General features: G+C 50.2%; 2 protein-coding genes across 3 annotated transcripts; one reads left to right on the top strand and one right to left on the bottom strand.

Moving 5' to 3' along the window:
• Positions 1-32: 32 nt before the first annotated feature.
• foxo1a (forkhead box O1 a) lies at positions 33-17,650 on the top strand. 2 transcript variants are annotated; one of them, XM_061280871.1, is made up of 4 exons: positions 33-1,815; positions 8,123-8,173; positions 13,527-13,718; positions 14,039-17,650. In XM_061280871.1, the coding sequence occupies exons 1-4, from the start codon at positions 1,195-1,197 to the stop codon at positions 15,221-15,223; spliced, it is 2,049 nt and encodes a 682-aa protein (XP_061136855.1). In that variant the 5' UTR covers positions 33-1,194; the 3' UTR covers positions 15,224-17,650. The 2 variants fall into 2 exon arrangements, with proteins under 2 accessions (XP_061136855.1, XP_061136857.1); XM_061280873.1 differs by lacking the exon at positions 8,123-8,173.
• On the bottom strand, positions 4,799-7,766 carry LOC133155503 (uncharacterized). Its single transcript, XM_061280880.1, has 2 exons — positions 7,427-7,766; positions 4,799-6,777 (listed from the first exon to the last, which is right to left on the bottom strand). Exon 2 carries the CDS (start codon positions 6,549-6,551, stop codon positions 5,805-5,807), a length of 747 nt encoding a protein of 248 aa, XP_061136864.1. The 5' UTR covers positions 6,552-6,777; positions 7,427-7,766; the 3' UTR covers positions 4,799-5,804.
• Positions 17,651-23,980: the final 6,330 nt, after the last annotated feature.

Genomic DNA, 23,980 nt, shown 5'->3' with positions numbered 1-23,980 from the left:
AGTATTTTGCATCTGGATTTTGTAATCCTCCAAATCGGCGAGACAACTCGTTTGTTGCTGATCAAAGTAGCAAGACATCGATCAACTTCAAACAATGAAAGAAGACCAAGGGTCCAGCCAAGTGGACAAAAATAATGGCAGAGACGGACGGCGGCGGTCAGGTCAGTGGCTGAATTCGGCTGTCAAACATGCTGAGCGAGAAAGCGCTGGAGAAAAAGAACAATGCAAAGTGGACGTCATCGATTGTCCGAGTGAATGTTGCTCACGTTGATCACGTTTGCGCTCGAGCCGTCAGAGCAACGGCACAAGAGCACGGCCTCGAGAGCAATTTGGCAAAAGCAGAGAAATAGATGGAATAACGAGACGCTATTATCATTAGTCTGCAAAGTATTTATTGGCATCCAATCAATGATCAGTGTTGAGCTCGCCTCGTGATCTTATAGTGACGGACGGCCAAGTGACAACGTTGACCTAGGCATGGAGCTCCACTTGCCAATTTAGGAGGTTGCAGTTCAATGCAGATGTGGCAAGCAGCTTTTGAAAGAATCCTCGTTGCTTTTCAAAGATGTCAACATGACAGCCATTCATTGTTGGGAACAACCTTTGGGTGCCCTTTCGTGTTTACTAGGCCAAAGAATGAAAAGAGCAGGTCCTCCTCTTTTGGGGGCGTTTTGTCCCCGCCCCCGTGCAACGTCGTCGGATGGCATTCATTGGCGCGCTGCGGCTGTCAATCCAAGGTGGGCGTGGCCATGTGCCAAACGCCACTTCCAGTAAAAGTGCTCACATGCGGCTCGGCCGGCGCACACAGTCAACAGGCTGGACCGACCGACGGACGGACGGACGGACGGAAAGAAGGAAGGAAGGAAGGAAGGAAGGAAGGAAGGAACGAAGCAAGGAACGAACGAAGCAAGGAACGTACGAACATCGACGCGACGCGACGCGCCTGGACGCCGCGCTCTTCAACGCACGTCTTTTCTTTTTTGACGCTCTTTTGGACACTTTTTGCACACTTTGATTTTGCCAAGCGCTTTGGGATGTAACTTCCAAAGTTGAGTGACTTTCTGCGGAGCTCGCGCGTTTCCCGGACATTTGTTTACTTCGTTTCGTTTTTCTTCTTTTTATTGTTGTTGCCGCCACCACCACCATCGAGAGGGGAGCAGAGTAACACCCCTTCCCATCACCCTCTCGACCACCATGGCGGAAGCGGCCCAGCAGCAGCAGCAGCAGCAGCCACACCTGGTGGACATCGACCCGGACTTCGAGCCCCTGGCCAGACCCCGCTCGTGCACTTGGCCTTTGCCCCGGCCGGAGTTTGGCAATCCGGGCGACTCCAACACCTCGTCGCCGGTGCCGTCCATCAAGCAGGAGCCCGCCGGCAATGAGTACATCAGCAACCTTAGCCTACTGGAGGAGAACGAGGACCTGTGCGGCGACTTCCAGTGTCAGGAGACGTGCGTCCACCAGCATCCCGCACCCCGGCCGCAGCAACATCAGCAGCAGCAGCAGCAGCAGCAGCAGCAGCAGCAGCAGCAGCAGCATCACCCCAATCCCGCACTCCAGCAGCAGCAGCAGCAGCAGGTGCCCCTGCTCTCCTCCCCGGTGGCCAACTCGTCATCCTCGGCTGCCGCCCAGAGGAAGAGCAGCTCGTCCCGGCGGAACGCCTGGGGGAATATGTCATACGCGGACCTCATCACCAAAGCCATCGAGAGCTCCCCGGAGAACAGGCTCACCTTGTCTCAGATCTACGACTGGATGGTGAAGAATGTGCCTTATTTCAAGGACAAGGGGGACAGCAACAGCTCTGCAGGATGGAAGGTAAGTTGCTTGATTGCTGTCCCGATTCAAAGTGGTGAAACGGCGCAATAGGCCGAGCGCTTTGCCGCTTTTTCTCCGGTTCAAAGTGGACTTCTGAAATCAACGTCGGTCTGGCACGTTCCTCCAATTGTGATTGCGAGCGGCACCTGATAAAGGAGTTTCTTTTGGACCTTTGTGACTCTGGTCTGGCTCCTTAGTCCTTTTGGAGCCAGCACTGGCTTAGCTCGTACACCCAAACAAAAGCAAACTCCAATTGCGTTTGACTTTGTAGCTTGTTTTGTCCTTGTCCTTGGTGTTGCTCCTGCATCCAGTGGAGTTGCATTGCTTTCTCTCGTGGTCTATGACAGTCATCTGACTTCTTCTCCCTGCTCCCTTTTTGATTTACAAAGTCCGCTGACTCGACAGACAGGGGCCCCGCGTCCCTGGCGTGGCTCGAAGAAAACACGTGATTCGTGTCTCCGCTAATTCCAGTGAATGAAGCCAGATGAAAAGGAACCCGTGAGTTGAGACTTCACGGAATGCCGAGGACAGCCCCGGCTGACGCTTTTGCTTGAACGCCGTCCGCCGACGAGCAATTCATCGGTGTGGCGGAAGTTGTAAGCCGCCCAGGTGACCCCTGCGTGTCATTAATGAGGCGGAATTCAGCGGCCAGCGCACACACGCATGCTGGTCGCCATTCATCCGTTTGACCCGGCTGTTTACAAAAGCTCCCGACTAATGTGGGGCTGTCGGATTTTGTCCCGTCAATCAGATTAGGCTAGTAGGGGGGGGGGGGGGGGGGGGACATAAAAAGAAAAAAAAAGAAAAATCTTGCTCGCTGTGGCCCAAAACGGAGATTACTCGGTAAACTCAGAAGAATTTGAATGGTGGAGTTTGTTTTCTTTTGAATTATTGTTACTCTTATAGACTGACACAGGTAGAAAGAGCTGTTTGCGCCGTTGTGGGAGTGAACGCAGCCAACTTATTTCCTTTGAATCCGGCGCCGGCGCAGAAGAGACTTTGACACTGCGCAATCAGAAATAGACTCACTCAAGTCTGTGCAGAAGATCGAAGTACGTCGGGGGGGCTTTTTGAAAATAGATTAAAACATTGCGTCGGACGACTCGATTCTTCCGAAGATTCGTGGCTTACTGGCCAATGGAATCCAATGACCTCAAATTCCCAGCAATCGCCACATGCGCCACAACGTAGACCTGGTCCAAACGATTGTGAAATGGCTAAAGTGTGCCTACGAGTGGGAAGGAGCTGGCCTCAAAAGCAAGGTGTGGGAATGGAATCATCCGAGTGATGGCTGATGTTATTGTTACGTTACCCCGTGACGCGTTTGTTGTTGTTGTAAGTCCAGTCTTCATTTACTCTGCCGTTCCCACCCCGTTGCCTCACGCCCGCCCGCCGAGTGCGGCGACTGAGTCATCTAGCCGCACGCATCCACACGAACTTTGAACCCCGGGGGCGGCGGCGGCGGCTCCGACGTCTTGAATCGACTCAAAACGCTGACGATCCCTCGAAAGGGAAGCCGTTTTTGTCTGATGGATACCATTCCTCCTCAGACTCCTTTCCATTCAAACTCGAATACTCAATTGATTTCAATGACCTTAGCCAGTTGGGCCATTTTGCGTCCTAGGCTCTATAAATAGACGGTCCATCAGCGTTGACATCATCAAGCATTGCCGCCCTGGTCGTATCGGTGTGGGTCGGCGTCAGCAGCGTTGGTCAAATAGTTGAGTTGCGCTTGACGCGTCTTACTCCAGTGCACGGCGGGCCTGAGACTCGATCGGACACGGTGGATCGTTTACGGCGCTTTAACGCCGTTGAGCATTTTCACACAAAGGCTGTCTGCCACCCAAATATGTTTAGCACATGGCCTCCCGCGCCTCCGCACAGGGCAGGGGGGCTATGGCACATTGTCTGCTGGCTGGCCGAGGAGACGGCGCGAGTGACACCGCCGCCCGCCCGTGCCTTCGATGAGGATTCTTGTTGTTGATGTGAAGTAGACGCGGTGGAATCGTGATCGGCGTGAAGGCTTGACATTTCTGAGACTTAGTCTTTGAATCCCAGCTTTGGCATTCCTCTCTGGAGTTTACTCGTTGTGGTCCATTCCCTCCCACCTCCCCAAAACTGCACGTGAGCTTCATTGAAGGAAGGCTAGTGATATGTGCTTGGGAATTGGAGTGGCGCTTTATGTTAGCTTTTCATGCTAGCTGTTTTGGTTTTGTGTCTCCTGTTGATTTTGAATTCATTGTTGTGTATGGATGTATTGTCAAAAGTGTTGCTTCCCCTTTTATTGAGTAGCTATTCCACTTCCTGTTTTTTTCCCCATTTGCTTAATTGCAGAATTTTTATGGACGTGTGAGTGCGTCAACTGCCACAGACAAATTCCTTTCATCATTCCGATCGATTCGGACCCTCAGCTCAGCCAGGACGGCAAACAAAAGACTTTTGTTTGGATCATCTGTGTGCGATGGCGCTCGCTCGATCTGTTTGAGAAGGAGTCGTCGATGAAGATCCGAGATAGCGAGCGTGTGTCCGCCGTGTATGTGACGGCGCTGGGCGAGACGCTTCATTAACGTCATCCTTTTGAACGGAACCAAATCTGAAGCACCGTTTCCACCCCGTCAAGAGCCCCCCCCCTTTTTTTGCCGGGCTAACTTGTCTCCGAGCGCCAACCGAGCCACAGTTGTGCCGGCCGGGTGCGACCCGACCCGCTCGCAGGCTCCAACTCTCTGGCTGGACGTCGGCCCGGGCGGGAAGTGGGCAAGAAAAATGGCCCAACTGTGTCCAGGCCTGTTTTCCCCACTCAAAGTGCAGTTAGCCCCAAAAACGATTGAGTTTTTGTACATTCCGGCACCGGTTGTTTGATGTAATCATTAGCTTGGAAGCCATCCACATACGCATGCATGCCCTCCCTCCCTCCCTCCCTCCCTCCCTCCCTCCCTCCCTCCCTCCCTCCCTCCCTCCCTCCCTCCCTCCCTCCCTCCCTCTCATGAGTGTTTTTGCATCCCTCGTGTGTCACTGCGCAAATATTTACCGCACTTTGATGTCGGTGCGTAGATCGATACGAGTTCCCTCTGTACACGCCGCACTCTCGACCCGGCATTCCTCACGCCACTTGCGGTAAACACTCCCGCCCACGCCTCAAAACAAACTGGAGAACCGACACGGCGGTCCGAGCCGGTTCACGGGTTGATCGTTATCGCAGCGCACCCGCTGACTTTGCTCGGCGAGCGTCACAACCCAAATCAGGTCGGTCGCCACCGGTGGACTTGCTTTCACGGTCGGGAAGGGAACCGAATGCAAAAATCAAACATCAGCTCAGCTTTGGTGTAAATAGAAAGTCGGCAGGCTCGAAAGGTTTCACACAAAAAAGAAGCCAAAACCGGTGAAGCCAAAGCAGGTTTGTGTCCCCGGCCGGCATTGGCAGCAATGTCTGTCAGCTTGGAGCTAAGAATGAAGGCATTCGAGTCTCCAGCGCTCTCCCAAGCTGATTTGCTCGTCGCCGTTCCCAAACAAGCTCATAGTCTGAATGTGTATTAGTGGGACGATTCAGGGATTGGACAGAACAGCAGCGCTCCTGTTTCTCTCTCCCGCCCGCCCGCGCGCACACGCACGCACGCACGGACCGGACCGACTGACATCACCCCTGTCCGAGCTTGGCATGGCCCCAGGACAGAAGGGGCAGCTGTGTTTCTCAGGCGAGGAGCTCAGCCCATTTCCTGCCTGCTCCGTTCCTTCCCAATAGCAGGACGCCGTCTCACTTTGTGCCCCCCCCCCCTCTCTCGTGTGTAGAGTGGAAGGAGAAAAGGGGAGCAGGAGAGTGTTTGCCACTTGTTCCGAGTTGCATAAGAGGACGTTTACTGGAATCAAGGAGCCGGCCGCAGGCCAAAGTCTGGTGCCGCTGGTTAGTCAGCGGAACTGTGAGGAGCCACTGTGTTGGTTGCTTGGAGGTGCCGAGTGAGCGAGTGAGTGCATAACCTGCCTGGGCCTCATAATTAAAGCCCTGCTGCTGGCAGATGCGCAGACGCCGCCAAGACAGCCAGACAGACAGACAGGCCAGCCAGCCAGCCAGCCACCCGGCCCGACACAGAGAACATTCCAACACATCGTTCTTTCCGAGTTTTTTTTTTTTTTTGAAACTCCATTGCGGCTTGATATTGTTCTTCTTGCTTTGCTCCCTTCTCTTCTCTTCTCTTCTCTTCTCTTCTCTTCTCTTCTCTTCTCTTCTCTTCTCTTCTCTTCTCTTCTCTTCTCTTCTCTTCTCTTCTCTTCTCTTCTCTTCTCTTCTCTTCCTCTTCCTCTTCCTCTTCCTCTTCCTCTTCCTCTTCTTCCACTTCCACTTCCACTTCCACTTCCACTTCCACTTCCACTTCCACTTCCACTTCCACTTCCACTTCCACTTCCACTTCCACTTCCACTTCCACTTCCACTTCCACTTCCTCTTCTCTTCTCTTCTCTTCTCTTCTCTTCTCTTCTCTTCTCTTCTCTTGTCTTCTCTTCTCTTCTCTTCTCTTCTCTTCTCTTCTCTTCTCTTCTCTTCTCTTCTCTTCTCTTCCACTTCTCTTCTCTTCCACTTCTCTTCTCTTCCACTTCTCTTCTCTTCCACTTCTCTTCTCTTCCACTTCTCTTCTCTTCCACTTCTCTTCCACTTCTCTTCCACTTCTCTTCTCTTCCACTTCTAATCTGGACTTTGATTGTACTTTGCAATCGGAATCCATTGAAATACAATACCATCTGTACATTGGGTCAGCACATATAATAGTGGACGCTATCCGTTTCCAAAATCCAAACAGAATTCAATGATTCGGCGCTGGTCGGACCAGAAAGTCTCTGTCTGTCAAGATGAGTTGATTGTTCGCCCGATGCATGCTCAACGCGCCACGCCGACGACTTCCAAACACCGTGGTGGTGTTTGCCGTGATGTCATCTTTCGTCTTTTGGCGCCAGCTGACCTCGTGTTATGATTGTCTGATTGGAGATGACAAGTAGACAGAGGAGACGGAATTAGGTCAAGGGATTTGCCATTTTCTTCATCTTAAAACCAACTGAGAATGAAGCATGCCATGGCAAGCCACGGGATTTGTGTTCCCTTTTAAAGAAGACTCTTACGCTCTCAAGCGCTTGTTAAAAGTCTTTACAAAGGTTAGCCAGCCTTTCATTGGCGTGGAAAGGCTCCAAGAAAGGTCGGCCTTTGCTTTTGCGTCCAGTGCTCAGCGCTTGGCTTCTCCACCCGCCAGAGGTGAGCCGGCATCCAGCCGGCGCTCCCAAACAGCGTCGGCGCTCGTCTCGGGGATGAGTCACCGTCTTTTGACTTTGGTAGCGGCGTGACCCCCACTTGCGTGCTTCTCCGCTCACGTTTGCCGGCACCCGAGATAGCGACGGCCCTCTCGTATCGGCGTGCGTGCGTGTGCGTTTTGACACACGCGAAAAGAGTAAGACTTGAACGGGACCGACCGACCGAGCGCCGAGGGCCTCCAAACCACAGGCATTTGCTGGAGCCGCATTGTTGTTCAATTCCCGCCCTGAAGCTATTATGCATGGAGCCTGTCAGACTGGGCCAGCGTTTAGCAAACACACACACACAGGCACACACACGCGCAGCCATGCAGTCACCGACCGCCATTGATGGGAGGTGCGTGTCGTGTCGTCACCGGAGAGCACAGCAGAGCTGAGCAGAGCTTCTGCCAAGAGGACGATTCAGCTCGCGCCATTTGTTGCGGTAAATCATGATCTGGCTTTTGCGCTTTGTAAAACGCCACGGCCAGGGAATTCCCAAAAGGCGCATTTTCACAAATGGGCAGAAGTTGGCTTGTGGACTTTTGGAGCCAGACATCCCTCACGGCAAAGCTGCGATCCCGGAGCTGACAGGAAGCTCATGCGTGCGGCCAGTGTCGGCGCTCCACGTGGCGTGATGTCAGCACAACTCCGGAAGCGACATGTGACACCCGACCCATTCTTCTTCCTCTTCCCTTCATTTTTTTCCTGGCATTCTTCCTCTTTGCGATCGTCCCATGAAAGCAGCGCTCCGCTGCCCTCAAGGCTCGGTGCGTTTTGCGCAAATGCGTCACGTCGCAATTGACGGCTTCAGGTGCGGATGGGGTCAAGGGTCAAATTTGATACTTTCATTTTCTTCGTGGATGTTCTCTTTTGCTGGCTTCTCAATAGGCTTTCCCCTTCATTGCTAGCAAAAACAAGTCTGTCTGCTATTGAAATCTTCAATGTCAAATATTTTGATAAATAGATATTGTTTTACAGCAAAGCCCAATTAGGGTGTTAAGATCAAAGTTGGAGTCAACACCATTGTATCTCCTAGGATTGGCGATTGGCCTTCGGGGGAACCTTTCCCGCCGCCCAAAAGCAACAGGTATGTTCCCAGGCTCTGAACGTGTCAAGGGTCCGCAAGTGCTGCCTTTGGGACACAATCTGCTGTTAAAAAAAAAAGAAACAACGTTTGAAAGTGTTCTTTTTATTTTGGTATTGCTTTGAACAAAGTCCTCCCATGCACGCCGCCAGCTCTGTTTATTTTCTGATGTGTCACCATCATTTCCATCTCATAATGAGCTCTGCTATTTATAATAAAAAAAACTCGAGGTCAGTAATGGCTTCATTCGATCTTGTTCATTTTCGAAGCGGCAAACGGCCAAGTGCTCCCCATTTTGGCTCGCGCAGCCCCTCGGAAGCTTCAATTGAATACCTGTGAGATGGACCGTCATTATGGCCATCTCGGTTTTGGTGCCGTGCCGCTTTTAATAGAAAACAGCTCAGATATTGTGGGTGGCCATTTTGATTTTCTTTCCCCGCCCCCAAACCTCAGTGGCCTCGCTAGCTGTCGGCGAGCGAAAGACAAAGAACACATGCTCAACAATGATATCCATTCTCATAAGGATGTTTTACAAGCCCCCAAAAGAAAAATGATGATGAAATCAACATTTTCCCGACAGATGACAGGTGGGAAAAAGTTCGAGGGAATATCAGGACAGACATGAGCCAATAAACTTTATTCAGACCAAGTTAACTGCTTAATTGGATCATTATTTAAGTCGATTGGAGCAGCCAGGTGCTATCCTCCCTCCCTCCCTCCCTCCCTCCCTCACCTTAGGAGGGTGGAAATGGAACCGCGTCCACACAGGCATCCTGCAGTGGTCCGCACACTGCATCTTTATCCGGGGCCAGGCGAGGGCAACGACCCAGTCCGCTCGGCTCGGCCCGGCCCGGCCCGGCCGAGCAGTCGGAGGCGCAAAATAAGCCGTCCCCACAGACGGCGCTCTGTGCGTCGACAGACTGGCAATTGTGTCGCGCATGCACGGCATCTTTTCGCACGGCCAGCTTAGCCAGCACAAGGCGCTCCCTGTCTGCGTGCTCATGAGCTGCACGCCGTTCGGCTCTGACTCAGGAAATCACACTGAAAATAGAAGTTTGCCATTTTGCTCTCAAAGAACATGCCAGAGGAGCCCTGATTGCTTGCCGCGTCAGAGCGTGAGGTCATTTGCACTTTCAATCGCTTCAAATGGAAGAAGAAGAAAGGGAAGAAGTTGCGGCATTGTCCGGGTTCCACTCTGACCACTACTGGTCATAAGACGTATTACACCCCAAAAAGGTTTCATCCTGTGAAAAAAAACAATCACTTTCAGAAAAAGAGTATCTTTGGTCTTCTCGTAACTTTTGTGTCTTCAGCGAGCGAACGAACCAACTAACTATCGTGTCGTTGGAATTTGCCGGCTCAAACGTGGGGGCAGTCTGGGCAAACGCCTGGCCGAGTGAATTAAGCGGCGAGCAAAAAGCTCTTTGGTTCCCTCGGACAGACGTCAATCACACAGCTGCGCTCTCCATTTGGCCAATGGGAGGAAATGACCAGAGATGAGTTATTCTCGCGCCGCTTTTATGGGAAACTAAAACGTGAACCTAAGATGTGCAGCACCCAAGCTGAAGTTGACCTTTAGGAAACTTTGGAATGTTCAACTCTGAAGTCTTTCCCAACTTGATTGACTGTAACGAGGAGCTGGTTGATGATTGCGTTGAATACGGTACAAGGACGAACCCCGTAGCCTCGCTTTCCTCTTTCCTTCCTTTCCTCTTGTTTGGCCCGCCAAGTGCAGAACCCTGTTTTCAATCTGCCACTCCAAGCCCAGGTCTGAGCGGGATCGCTATCAGGAGCCGCCAGCTCTTCCTGTGCGCCAGGAAGCCCGCGAATCGCTGGGCGCCGCGGTACGCCGACGAAAGATGCCGAGGTGTTCGTTCCTCGCCGGCCTCTCTCTCAGCGTCCGACAACTCCGGTTCCGCGACACGGAGGTCCGGGTCAAGGGGTTGTCTGTAAATACGTTAGCAGACACTTTTGCCGCTGCCTTTTTCCTCTCCAAACGTCACAGTCAGCCACTTGGCCCAAAGTGGATTTAAGGACCTCCATCCACACTGGAGCGCTCAGTGTCCAGGCCTCCAAATTGCATTATGACACAAAAAGAGAGCTTTTCTCAGCTGTGCGTGTGAGCCATCCCTGCGGTATGGTGAGATGGCGCGCGGTTGGGGGGGGGGGGGGGGGGTGCCATTGTGGCGTACAGACAACCCGGTTCCAGCTTGCCGCTCTATCCTCGGGTGTTTCTTTTTTTGTACAGCCGGTCCTATTTTTAAAAAGAGCGACCGTCTATTTATAAGCCCTTTCACAGTGACGCGCTTGTGTGCAGTCAAACCCGAGGCCTTTTTTTTTTTTTTTTATCCATTTTTTTATTTATACCCTCTGCACAGATTAAATGAAGCAAATTAAGACGGCAAAAAAAGTTGCAGGCTTGTTATTTCCCTTGTGCCTTTTTTTTTTGGAGAATTTCCCCGCTGCCTTTTATGGCCTATTGACTCGCGTTAATAGGCCAAGCGGCCAGCCATTGCGGCCAGTGGCTTCTCATTGGCGCTGATAACGTATCAAAGTGCAAACACGTGAAGTCGCTGCACTCTGTCTGGATTGGATGTGCTAATGTGAACAAGGTGTGTTGATTTGATTTTGTGCTTGCGACAGAATTTGCTGGGCTAGCTAGCGCCACCGCGGGACATTGCCAGCTAGACTAGGCCATGTGTCTGATTTGCAAGTTAGCATCCAGGATAGAGATTTGACTTTTCAATATCTCTTTGTCCTGCCAACCCGAGTGCGCCTTAAGCACCTTTTCCAACAAGCCGCCGATCCTTGGTGAGTGAGCGAGGGAGCGAGGGAGCGAGCAAGCATCATTTAGCGACTGGGCCTCAGCTGCTTCCATTTGACAGCATCCAGAACACAAAGAGGAAAGAAAAGCACCTTTCTTCCATATGTCGGCCGGCCCGGCGTGTTTGCACCTGTCGCCCACTTTGGCTGCAAAGCAGCGCCGCCGCTGCCGCCGCACGTGGGCCGCTGGAGCTTTTTTTGCAGCCGAGCTTCGGCTTGTGGCTTTCTGGTGATTCGTGTCGCAGGAGGCGTCGCGCCCTCGCGGGCGGGGGATTTCCTTTCAGCCAGCGCGCTGACATTTGAGGTGCGAGCGTTTCCGCCCAATTTGGTGCATTGACATCCTGGAGCGCGCTTTCACCTTATTTAACAAGCAAAGCGTCTTGTTGGACCTTTAGGTCGGTCAGCCCCATTTTTGACGTCTTAATGGATTGTCCTGTAAGCTTTTCCAGTTGCACAGACAGAATATTTGTTGTTTTTTAAAAAGGGACTATGTAGGAGACAAGGCAAGGCAAGGTGGGAAGGGCTGAATGAACAGTGCACTCTTTGAGCGCAACTGGCACAAAACGCTCTTGACTGGTTCTTGCCACTTTGCCACACACTGCCGCTCTTTCTCCCTCCCTCCCGCCTAAATCGTGCACATTGACGACAACGGCCGCCGCCACCTCTAGCTTGAGTCACGCTCCGGTCCTTGGTTAAAGTCTGCCCGATGGGTTCATCAGAGGTGCGTGTGCTGGGCTCACTTGCGCATTCCTTTGGCCTTTTCCTCGCTGAGCTGAGCTGGGCTGGGCTGGGCTGGGCTGGGCTGGGCTGGGCTCGGCAGGAAGTCGAGCCCGCTTCCTGTCCCGCTGCTCTTTCATGTGCTCACTTCCTGGTGTTTTGCCAGCAGCTCTGTCGCTCGCCGGTGTTGTTTGCTCCGACTCGCGCAAGCGAGAGCGTATTTTATTTTTCATTTTGTGTCAGATGAAAGTGCAGCCGAATGTTCTTTTGCCCAATGTGCGTTGTGGAACCTTGGAATGTTGATTGTGATGACTGGCTGGTTGGCCTGCCGGCCTACCGGCCTGCCTGCCTGCCTGCCTGCCTGCCGGCCGGCCGGCTGGGAATCCTGTCTCGACTGTTTCCTAAGAGATAGTAACACGTTGCCTGTGATTACGATTGAACTTTGCACACGGTGATTAGCTGGAATGTGGAGATTCCTCGTGCGCTGGCTGCAAGGTGAATCGGAAACAGGGCAGGTCACGAGCCGCTCGACTTTGGCGCGCTCATAAAATGCAACCCCAAAATGAAACAATACAATGCACATTTATTTAGATTTCAGATTAACAGCTGCACGTGCAACAAAAACTGTTCATTTGACCCCTGGCAAAAAAATATATATATAATAATAAAAATAAAATAATAATAATAATAATGTATTTATATTTAATGTTGGGGGGGGGGGGTAGTGCTAGAACTGCACATGTACAAAGACTCTCCACTCGCAACCCAGGTAGCTTCTGCCCACGTACTTGAACAATACTTCCTTGACGCCAATGATTACTTTCAGGGCTTTGGCGCCATCTTGTGGCATCATATAGAGAAAAGGCACAAATAGGTCAATTCCTGAATCAAATGGCACTTTTCATAGCATGCCATGGGCGAAGCAGATGTGATACACGCGAGTAGGAACATATTTCAGGATATGTGCCAGTGTGGACACAACCAACTAGCCACCGTGCCTCCTTGGTTCCTTTTGGCTTCTTTAAAGCCTCCAAATCCCAGCTGGCAGGCAGGCAGCCACGCAGGCAGGCAGCCACGCAGGCAGGCAGCCAGCCAGCCAGCCAGGCAGGCAGCCACACAGGCAGGCAGGCAGGCAGCCAGCCAGGCAACCTGCTGCTGCTTCTCTCCCAGCAGACCTTTGGCCAATATTCTTGTTCATTTGTTTGCGGTGCTTTAGTTACGCCCCACTTACCCCTGGCACAAAAATACTTGTCACCCAGCAACGACGGGCTGCAGTATTAAGCTAGGAAGAGAGCCAGGGGGGGGGGGGGGGGGGGGGTCAGTATTTTGTTTCCTCCGGTGCAGAGGAGACACAAGTGGAATGTGCGTTATCAGTGTTTTGTTCATGTTAAGAGATTAGCGCGTCAACGTATCGAGCAAGGGTGGGCAAAGTTTGGCCCGCTCTGTCCCGTCATCGTGATTGAAAATGGGAATGACTTGACATTTGCAAATGATGCAGGTTCTTGTTGCAAATGTTCACATTGAAGAAGCTTGTGAAGGACAATCTCTGGGTTCTCATTGCGAATCCGTTGACCCGGCCCTTCGGTTGACATCCCACGTTAGCACAACAACCATGTGCTCGTATTCCCGAGAATGTCATTTTCTTCTTTCTCCTGGCGACGTCTGTCGAGTCGCACCTGTTTTGCAGCTGCAGCAGCTGCAAAATGGATTTGCACTCCAACGTCAAGTCAAATGTGCATTTGTTTGAAAGGGCAAAGCTCTCACTCTCTTGTGTTCGCCCCCTCCCCTCCCCTCCCCTTCCCTTCCCTCCTTGCAGAACTCCATCAGGCACAACCTGTCGCTGCACAGCCGCTTCGTCCGCGTCCAGAATGAGGGCACGGGCAAGAGCTCGTGGTGGATGCTGAACCCCGAGGGCGGGAAGAGCGGCAAGTCGCCACGACGACGGGCCGCCTCCATGGACAACAACAGCAAATTCACCAAAAGCCGAGGACGTGCCACCAAGAAAAAGGTACGGATTGCAAATGGCGTGCAATGAATAAGGAATCTTTTATCACTGCTTGTAACACAAATTTGATATGAATAGATTTTATTTTTGGACTTGCGTGACCAATCCCATGATATAAAAAGAAAAAAAATTGGGCTATGCCGCAAAAATGTGCTTCGATTCATCTGGAGAATTGCATGTCCTGTGGCTTTTTTTTTTTTTTTACTTCTCACTGAAAATGTGTGCGAGCCGCAGTCCGGCTTCTGCAAATGATGGATATGAATGACCATGCCGACCGAGTTGGATTGTTGCAATTGTTGAGCCCAATTGTCCCCCACACACAGCTGTCTCTTCAGGGCGGGCCGGACGTCGGCGGCGGCGGCGGCGGCGGCGCCGACAGCCCGGGCTCCTACAGCAAGTGGCCCGCCAGCCCCAACTCGCACAGCAACGACGACTTTGACGCCTGGAGCAGCTTCCGGCCTCGCACCAGCTCCAACGCCAGCACGGTCAGCGGGCGCCTCTCGCCCTTCATGCCCGAGGACGACCTGGGCGAGGCGGAGCACATGGGCTACCCGGGCGCCCCGGGGGGGCCCAAGATGACCGCCACGCTGCCCAGCCTCAGCGAGATGACGGGCTCTTTGGGACACGGCTCGGAGAACGTCATGGAGAACCTCTTGGACAATCTCAACTTGCTCTCGCCCAACAACTCTCAGGTGGGCGGAGGGGCGGGCACCCCCGGGTCCTCCCAGTCCTCGCCCATGATGCAGCCCAGCCCGGGCTACCCTCCTTACAGCTCGCCCAGCATGCCGTCGCAGCCTCAGCAGCAGGAGTACCGCAAGTGCGCGTACGCTCCGGCGCCCATCAATGCTATGTCGTCGCCCATGCAGAGCCTGGCCGACGGCAAGGCCGCCTTCGGGCCCGCCTACGGCCACGGCTCGGTTCAGCTGCCCGGGCTCCTCAAGGAGCTGCTCACGTCAGACGCGGACCAGCACGGAGACCTCTTGCCGTCAGTGGACGCGGCGGTGTCTCAGTCGAGCGGCTGCATGCTGCCGCCGTACAGCGGCCAGCACGTGGCCAAACTGATGGCGAGGGCTCACCCTCACGCCCTGCCCCACGCCCACCCGCACGCCATGAACGGCCGCCTGCTCATGTCACTCAACCACGGCGGCGGCGGCGGCGGCGGCGGCTCGGCCCCTCTGCCTTCAGCCAAGAACCAGATGCAGATGGCGTACGGGCTCCCGGGCCACCTGGGCGGCGGCGGTGGCGGCGGCATGGCGCCCGGCGGCTTCTGCCCCCTGAACACCAACGGATACGGACGGCTGGGCCTGGCGCCGCCCCCTCACCCGGAGAAGCTGCCCAGCGACCTGGACGACATGTCCATCGAGAAGTTTGAATTTGACATGGAGACCGTCCTCCATGAAACTCTGATGGACGGCGACTCGCTGGACTTCAACTTTGAGCCCATGGCCACCCAGCAAGGCTTCCCCCACGGGGTCAAGACCACCACTCACAGCTGGGTGTCTGGCTAGGAAGGAAAGAAAAAAGTACAATCAATGGGACGGACGGACTTTTGCTGTTTGCTGGAAAATGTCTTGACCTTTAACATTCCTGTTGAATGGAGGACTTGAAGTGGCAGGATGATTGAGTGAGTGAGTGAGTGAGTGAGTGAGTGAGTGAGTGAGTGAGTGAGTGAGTGAGTGAGTGAGTGAGTGAGTGAGTGAGTGAGTGAGTGAGTGAGTGAGTGAGTGAGTGAGTGAGTGAGTGAGTGAGTGAGTGAGTGAGTGAGTGAGTGAGTGAGTGAGTGCCAAATTTGCCTTAACTAAGGAGCATTTCTCGACACACAGCGTCTGTTGACTCCTCTGCAAAGGTTGAATCAAAGGCAACTGGACCTTCTCGGACTTTGACTTTCTCGTCCCTTTGTTCCAAAAGCTGTCCCTTATTTTTGAGACACTGCCAGGTCTTGAACTGGTCACTCTGGGGTGCCTTCCATTCCACCTTTCCAGCACTGTGAATGCATGCGAACCAGCAGAACGTCATCAGCAAGCCATCAGAAACCATCAGAAGCCAGCCGCTCAAAGCCCAAAGATTTCTTAGTGTCCTTCTCTTGAATGAATGTACACAACGGTTGTGTCCAAAGCGGGGGTGGTGGGCTGGCTGGCTGGCTGGCTGGCTGGCTGGCTGGCTTGCTGGCTGGCTGGCTGGCTGGGCAATTGCGCTCCTCCGAGACCAATATCCTGGATGTCTCCAACGGTCAGCTCGTCATTTCGAATCGGAGCAGGCGGACATCAAACGAGTCGACGAGCCCGATTGGCCGCCCCCGCCCAGCTCCAAAGACTACGCCGCGTTTACACAGCAGCAAGCAAAAATCCAATCTGGCTCCAAGAGAAAACTGGATTCTTTTCTTTTTTAAATTACAAAATCATTTTTGTAGTTGTTGAGCCCACGCCATCTCTTCATCGGACGCTTCTGCCTGTACATAGCTTAAGATTGTATATTAACATTACATATTTACTCAATTCTTTTATATATATATATATACTATATGAGTGACATAAATTATTGTGTTTAATATAGATTTATTCTAGTGCAAGACTTGCACTCAGATCCTTAATACCACAGAGGCCTATATATATATATATATATATATACTATATATATATATATATATATATATATATATATATATATATATATATATATATATATATATATATATACGCACACACACACACACACACACATACAAACGTATGTACAGTATATATACACACACACACAGCTCAAGTCCAGCTGAGACGGTCAGATCAGATCCTCTCTTTGCCGGCCGGTTGCCTATGGACAGACAAGCGTGAGTGGTGGCAGCTTTTCTGCCGAGTCGTGGTGGCAGCTTTTCTGCCGAGTGGTGGCAGCTTTTCTGCCGAGTGGTGGCGGCCTTTCTGCCGAGTCGTGGCGGCCTTTCTGCCGAGCCGTGGCGGCTTTTCCACCCGGTCACAAATTAGAGGTGGCCTTGACGACAGATGAAGCCGTCCCGCTGTTTGATTTTGCGGCGGCGGCGGCGGCGGCGGCGGCGGCGGTTTAAAGATACTGAACATTTCAAATGGGCTTGTTTTTTGTTATTTCTTGAAAAGCCACCTTTAACTAAGCTGCTGTTTGGCTTTGTTGCCACATGTCGCCTTTCAAACATGGCCAAATTTGCCTTTTAGTGACGCGTGAATATTTTTTAAAAAGAAATTTAAAAAAATGTCGATTATCACGTATGGATATATATAGAGACATATATCATGTATATATTTGTGCCGGTCACTCAAGTGAGAATGAATTGTTATTGAAATAATGGGTTTCAAAGGAAAATGAAAAAAAACAAAAGCTGTAAATGATATTTTGACATTTAAAATGATTCAATCTATGCATTGTATTCCTTACTTTGATGTGGCTATTGTTATATTTGGTTCTCTCTTTTTATGACAGATATTTTATTGTAGTATACATAGCGCTGTGTCGTCGTTTGTGTCGTTCTCGTCAATCGTCGGGGGGGTGCAGTGATTTCCGTGCTAAACTTTTGTAAACTGACAATGTTGTTCTTGTATTTAGCTGGTCTTTTCACAACACGCAAAGCTCATTGTTATCTTCACATTTCTATATTGAGACTTTACAATGCAAAGAAACAAACCGGTCGGTCTGTCTGTCTGGCTGGCTTGTTGTTCTTTTGTCATTGTATGCATCAAAAACAAACAAGTGCACTTTTAAATACATTTTTATCAAGAGTGCAAAATGATAAGAGCTCCCAAGATATTTTCAAGTCCAACTTCTGTTACATTTAACTTATATACCACAGACGTTCGTTCGTTCGTTCGTTCGTGTGCTGTGTTGTTTGCAATCAATACAATGCAACTACAGTATGTTACTTGTTCAATATCAATGTATTCAATCTGGAATAAATGTACTTATGTGTTGAAGCTGTGCATTTGTTTGGATCATTTGAGAAGACGTGATGAATGTTCAAATGAAGTTCCTTTTGACCAGGTGAAGCCAGCCGCTCAGCTCATTCAGCTCAACATTCAAAACATTGCTGCAAAGAAATACATTTTGATTGTAAAACAAATTCAAATCCAGCAAGTCAAAACAAAACGTTTTGGCAGGCAGGCGGGCAGCCACGCAGGCAGGCAGCCACGCAGGCAGGCAGCCACGCAGGCAGGCAGCCAGCCAGGCAGGCAACCACGCAGGCAGCCACGCAGGCAGGCAGCCACGCAGGCAGGCAGCCAGGCAGCCACGCAAGCAGCCACGCAGGCAGGCAGGCAGGCAGGCAGACAGACAGGCGGGCAGGCAGGCGTGCGGGGGTGAGAGGCTCGTCACACGGGAGGAATGTGGGTGCGGACGCCCGCCAGAGCAGAGCCATATGCGATCCTTATGTTCCACCCCAGCAACTGCGAGCGAGGCCGAGTCAGGACACAGCGTGAGAACGCGCCGTGTCATTGAGGTCGCTCGCGTGTGAGAGAGACTCTTCCAATGTCTTTGTGCCTCAAAGGGCACTTGGAGCCCATAAAAGATATTTTTCTTTTTCATTCCCTTTGTAACGCAAGCTTTGAGTTATTCATTCAAAACGCCAAACTTGTTGCAATGTGCATCTCAGGCCAGTAGTTGGTGACGTCAAAGGTGAAGAAAGAACAAGAGTGAAAAAGAGGAGAAAGTTGACCTGTCTCCATGCAATGCAGCATTATCTTAACACTTCCATTTGATCCACTAAAACAGTGTTTCCCAACCAGTGTGGCGCCGTGAGAGATGTTCAGCTGTGCCGTGGGAAATTGTACAACATTAAATACCGAGCGAGCGCATTGTAAACAGGATCGCCAAAGCACAGGTCGGTTAGCCACTTGCTAATCGTGCATGCGTGGCAAATGGGAGAATTTTGACATTTCATGTTGTGCCATGATTGCCATCGGCACATACTCGGTTTATGTGCGTGTTGCTGTTAGGGTTGGCTCGTGAGTGAACGATTCGTTCAAAAGAACGATTCTGTTTTCAGTGAACGAGAGTGAACAGATCACTTTTTTCAGTTCATATGACTTCAACCAGTAGGTGTCGGTGATGCCTACTGAAGCTGGTGCCACCTCGCCGTAAATCAAAACGAAGAAGAAAATGACGTCACTTCCCGTTCACGAACGAGTCTTGAATTGCATTTCCCGTTCACCGACGAACGGATCTGAGAGTCAGGGATTCGCAGTTACAGTTCATCGCGAGAACGGATCAGTGAGGGAACGAATCGTCACTTTCCCGTTAGCGAACGAGGCAATGCAGTTGACCGCCTTCCTTCCTTCCTTCCTTCCTTCCTTCCTTCCTTCCTTACTTTCTTTCTTACTTTCTTTCTTACTTTCTTTCTTACTTTCTTTCTTACTTTCTTTCTTACTTTCTTACTTTCTTTCTTTCTTACTTTCTTTCTTACTTTCTTTCTTTCTTACTTTCTTTCTTTCTTTCTTTCTTTCTTTCTTTCTTTCTTTCTTTCTTTCTTTCTTTCTTTCTTTCTTCCTTCCTTCCTTCCTTCCTTCCTTCCTTCCTTCCTTCCTTCCTTCCTTCCTTCCTTCCTTCCTTCCTTCCTTCCTTCCTTCCTTCCTTCCTTCCTTCCTTCCTTCCTTCCTTCCTTCCTTCCTTCCATCCATCCATCCATCCCGTGCGTCCATCAACGGATCGGTCAGTGGAACCACTCACTGAACCACCACTTCTTTTATGCGCGTTTTCTCCAAGCTAACGGCTAACTGTGTTGCATGAAGGGATGCGCCGTTATGCAACAACGGGGAGATGATGCTTGTCTTTGGGTCATCTTGATTTTATAACACTGTTTTTGAATAACGTGCTTATATACGCCTAAATATTGTTTCCAATATATCTACTGCAATTTCACATTGGATTGCTGGTTTGAAATTTACTTTTAATATAGATATTTTTTAAATAAACAATGTTGAAACATGTCTGGTGTTTTATTCCTTGTTTTTATTTTTTTGGGCATGAAAACAAAAATCTGACATTTGGCTAACTGCTTTATATGACAATATGTGTAGGTAAACCTCATGGACACTTCAATAAGTCAACGACACGAGGTAAAAAAAAAAAAGAACAAATAAATAAATGGTTAATTGCACAATAAAAGCCATTGAGGTGCATTCTTACACCTGGGATTGAACCAAGTTCTTCTCAGCAAGAGACCATGTCACTCACCAGTCAGCTATTTCAACCTGGCACATCAGGGTCGTGTGCACTCTTTTGTACCAGTGATGTGGATTCCAGTGAAAATCTTTAGAATCGGTTCATTAACCCTAACCTCCTGATTGGCTGTTTGATCTGTGACGTCACTCGGACACTCCATTAGGTACACCGCCCTTTTCAAGTGTACCTGGTAACAGGCCACTTTATTAGGGAAATATCATGGTCAAAGGTCAGACGCGTCAAGCTCGAGTCCTCAGGGCCGCGTTCCAACATGTTTTCCAAGTGACCCTCGTTAAGCGCACCTGCGTGAAAACTTTTAGCTCCTTTCACGTTCCGCAGTGGCTAAAAGTTTTCACGCAGGTGCGCTTAACGAGGGAATCACACGGACACTCCATTAGGTACACCGCCATTTTCAAGTGGACCTAATAACAGGCCACTTTATTAGGGAAATATCATGGTCAAAGGTCACAGGTGTCAAGCTCTAGTCCTTGGGGCCGCATTCCAACATGTTTTCTAAGATAATAAAGTGGCCACTCCATTAGGTACACCGCCCTTTTCAAGTGTACCTAATAACAGGCCACTTCATTAGGGAAAAATCATGGTCAAAGCTTAAATGAAAGTGAAAAGTGCCACACCCGCCCTCACCCCCACTTTCTGATTGGCTGGTTGATCTGTGACGTCACTTGGACACTCCATTAGGTACACCGCCATTTTCGGGTGTACCTAATAACAGGCCACTTCATTAGGGAAAAATCATGGTCAAAGCTTAAATGAAAGTGAAAAGTGCCACACCCGCCCTCACCCCCACTTTCTGATTGGCTGGTTGATCTGTGACGTCACTCGGACACTCCATTAGGTACACCGCCCTTTTCAAGTGTACCTAATAACAGGCCACTTCATTAGGGAAAAATCATGGTCAAAGCTTAAATGAAAGTGAAAAGTGCCACACCCGCCCTCACCCCCACTTTCTGATTGGCTGTTTGATCTGTGACGTCACTCGGACACTCCATTAGGTACACCGCCATTTTCAAGTGGACCTAATAACAGGCCACTTTATTAGGGAAATATCATGGTCAAAGGTCAGAGGTTTTCCAAGATATTAAAGTGGCCTGTTATTAAGTACTAGGGGTGTAACGATTCATCGATACACATCGATTAATGGATATAATGCTCTACGATTTATTGGCATGGATGCTAAACGTAAACATCGATTTATATCGCCGTGTTTGACCTCGGACATTAGACGCCACCTTATTGTGAAATCCGGTTCATTGTTGCTCACTTCCTCTTTCCGGGAGCAGTGAGCGGCGTGTTGCGTTGTGAGCAGAGCAGGCACGGGAAAGGGAAGTCGACAATTAGTATGCGGCTCCTGGGCTGCTGCTATGTGTTAGAGTGGTGCTCACTCGAACTTATTTTGCAAGAACCACACGGAGACAACTTAGTCGTTTTGGGCACCTGCAGGCGGAGAGTTCATTCGTCGCTGTGCTTACAGCGATGGTCGAATGAACTCTGACTCTCGCTTCCCACAAGAGCATCTTTATTAAGAGAAAAAGGGTGGGGGGGGGGGGGTGACAGTGGACAGAATAGACAAGTTAAAGCCCTCGACCTCTAGATTAGCAGAGCAGGGGATGTTTTACGACATTGTGTAGGATGGGACAAGCTGGGTTATTTATTACTGGTTACATACATTCCAACATAATCATACGATCAAGATAGTTTTGGAAAACCCTGACACCAAAAAGCCGAGGAAATTTGCTCCCCTTTAGGCTTTAAGTCATTCGTTTGGAAGCACTTCCAAAGAATGAATCGCAGCAGGCTTTAAGATATCGGCAAATATCGTATCGTAGTTCTTTGTATCGATATGATATCGTATCGAGACAAAACCCACGATTTACACCCCTAATATCTAGGAATAGAACTTGACGTCTTTTGTTGTAATATAACCGATTTTAATATAGAAACTGGTGTAACACTTGACCGATTTTTGTTGGTGGTGTGCCTCGAGATTTTTCCCAATGGAAAGGTGTGCCGTGACGTGAATGAAAAAAGGTTGGAATACACTGCACTCAAATAAATCCCTGTTAAAACGAATAAAAGTGAAGCGGCTCGGTAAAATTCACGGACAATGACACACGAGTCAATCAATCAACCAATCAATCAACCAATCAATCAATCAATCAATCAATCAATCAATCAATCAATCAATCAATCAATCAATCACAAATGCAGGCTTGGCTCTTACATCAAGGAGCAGGTTTTCGTAAGATCACTATTATTTCTGAGCTTAATGAAATACATTTCCTAGCTCTAAATGCTGATCCAAGAATGTGTCATGATGTCAACAACAATAGACAAACAAGATGTGTATTGAATGCTACAGGACACAGCTCTGCGTGTGCGTGCGCGTGCGTTTGCGTGTGCGATGTGTGTGTGCGCGTGTTGTGTCTCCAGGGTGGTTCAAGTGTGACACAAATAAGTCTCAGAGAGACTTTGAGCCCCAAAGACACAGTTCCCGTCAGTATTGTTTACCAGCCTGGCTTGTATTGTTGATATGGTTCCTTCTTGTTGGTTTAGCTCTCATTTGCTATGGAGATGAGCTTATTAATAATGAGGATCATTTGTATTGGCAACTATTCAGCCATAGAAAAAGCAAGTTCACAGTGTAGGCTAAAAGTATTGCATACAACTTATGGCTCATCCGTTCATTGATGATCCGATATTTTTCATGTGCTTCAAAAGAACCTTCAAAAAGATAGTATGCCGCATGAAGACTTGACAATGGATGGTGGAAGCTGCTTGCCGTTTGAACTAACTTGAGCCCATCAAAGAAAAATGAACTGTGTCAAAGGCTGTTGGCAGCAACTGGAGTGTTTTGGGAGCTGAGTCAGGAGAGCAAGAGCTTATTGCATCATCACCCTCAAAAAAGGAACATGCAAAGAATATTCGCACGAATCGTCAACATCGGCCGTCTCGATACGGAACCCTGAAGCACGCCGTGAGGCTTTTTCAGTACATTCTCGTTTACTGTCTTGTGTTTCTACGGCATACAGAGCTCATTTTTTGTTCACGTATTATTGGGATTGTCGATTGGCGGCTCGAAAGGAATCATGGAATTCAATTGTTAGGAAAATGGACTTCTTACAATGATAATAAAACTCCTCATCAAGTTACAACTGTACTTCTCTGCCGGAGAATATCTCTACTTCTGCTCAAGTACAGAGAGAGAGAGCGCACTTTTGCCACCGAGCTGAGCTGAGCTGAGGAGGGCAAGCTAAGGAGAAACAGATGGACTTCCACTACTGTTATGTCTTGGGAGGAGACGAGCAGACAGGGCAGGGCAGGGCAGGGCAGGGCAGGGCAGGGCAGGGCGGCCGTTTGATTTGCGTCCTGACGTGACCTGCTGACATAAAAAAAAAAAACACACACAGCGCATCTGCACTGAATAGTATATATTGTTTAGCCCTCAAGCACATGCATGTGACTCCAGTGACACCCACCCACCCACAAGCCAGGCAGTCAAGTGTGCCAGGGTGTGTGTGTGTGTGGTCCCTTCCAGGGGACTTCAATTACAAATCACAAATAGCATTGAAAAGCGAGTGTCTGGAATGATTAGATGACAACATGAAAATCATCCAAACTCTATTTGCCGCAAAATAAAACAATCCGAGTACAAATGACACATTTGTATTACGCAACGTTGACCTCGGAACGGCGAACTCCACAACCTGCCCTGCTCTCATGACTGCAAACAATGCCAGGCCTTTTTGCAGCCCGGCGAAAAAATGCCAATGAAAACACACAAGCCGCAGGCCCCTTTTTTCTACCGCTCCGAGCTCTTACGACACGCACGGCCCTTCTATTTACGGCGGCCGGCTCGCCCTCGCTCCTATCCCGTCCCGTCCCGTCCCGTCCGTGATTTATACCCAAAGCCGCCACGGCGAGGCTTTGCGGTGAGCTGCGACTGGCACGCCACTATTTCCTCCGGCCAGATAGTAGAGGAGAGGGCGAGGGGGGGGGGGGGGGGGGGCGAGGGAGAGGGAGAGGGAGAGGGAGAGGAGAGGAGAGGAGAGGAGAGGAGAGGAGAGGAG

This window comes from Syngnathus typhle, linkage group LG6 (genome assembly GCF_033458585.1).
Source record: "Syngnathus typhle isolate RoL2023-S1 ecotype Sweden linkage group LG6, RoL_Styp_1.0, whole genome shotgun sequence".
NCBI lineage: Eukaryota > Metazoa > Chordata > Actinopteri > Syngnathiformes > Syngnathidae > Syngnathus > Syngnathus typhle.
Note: the sequence above shows the minus strand (reverse complement) of the source record. Positions and strands in the feature narration are given on the sequence as shown.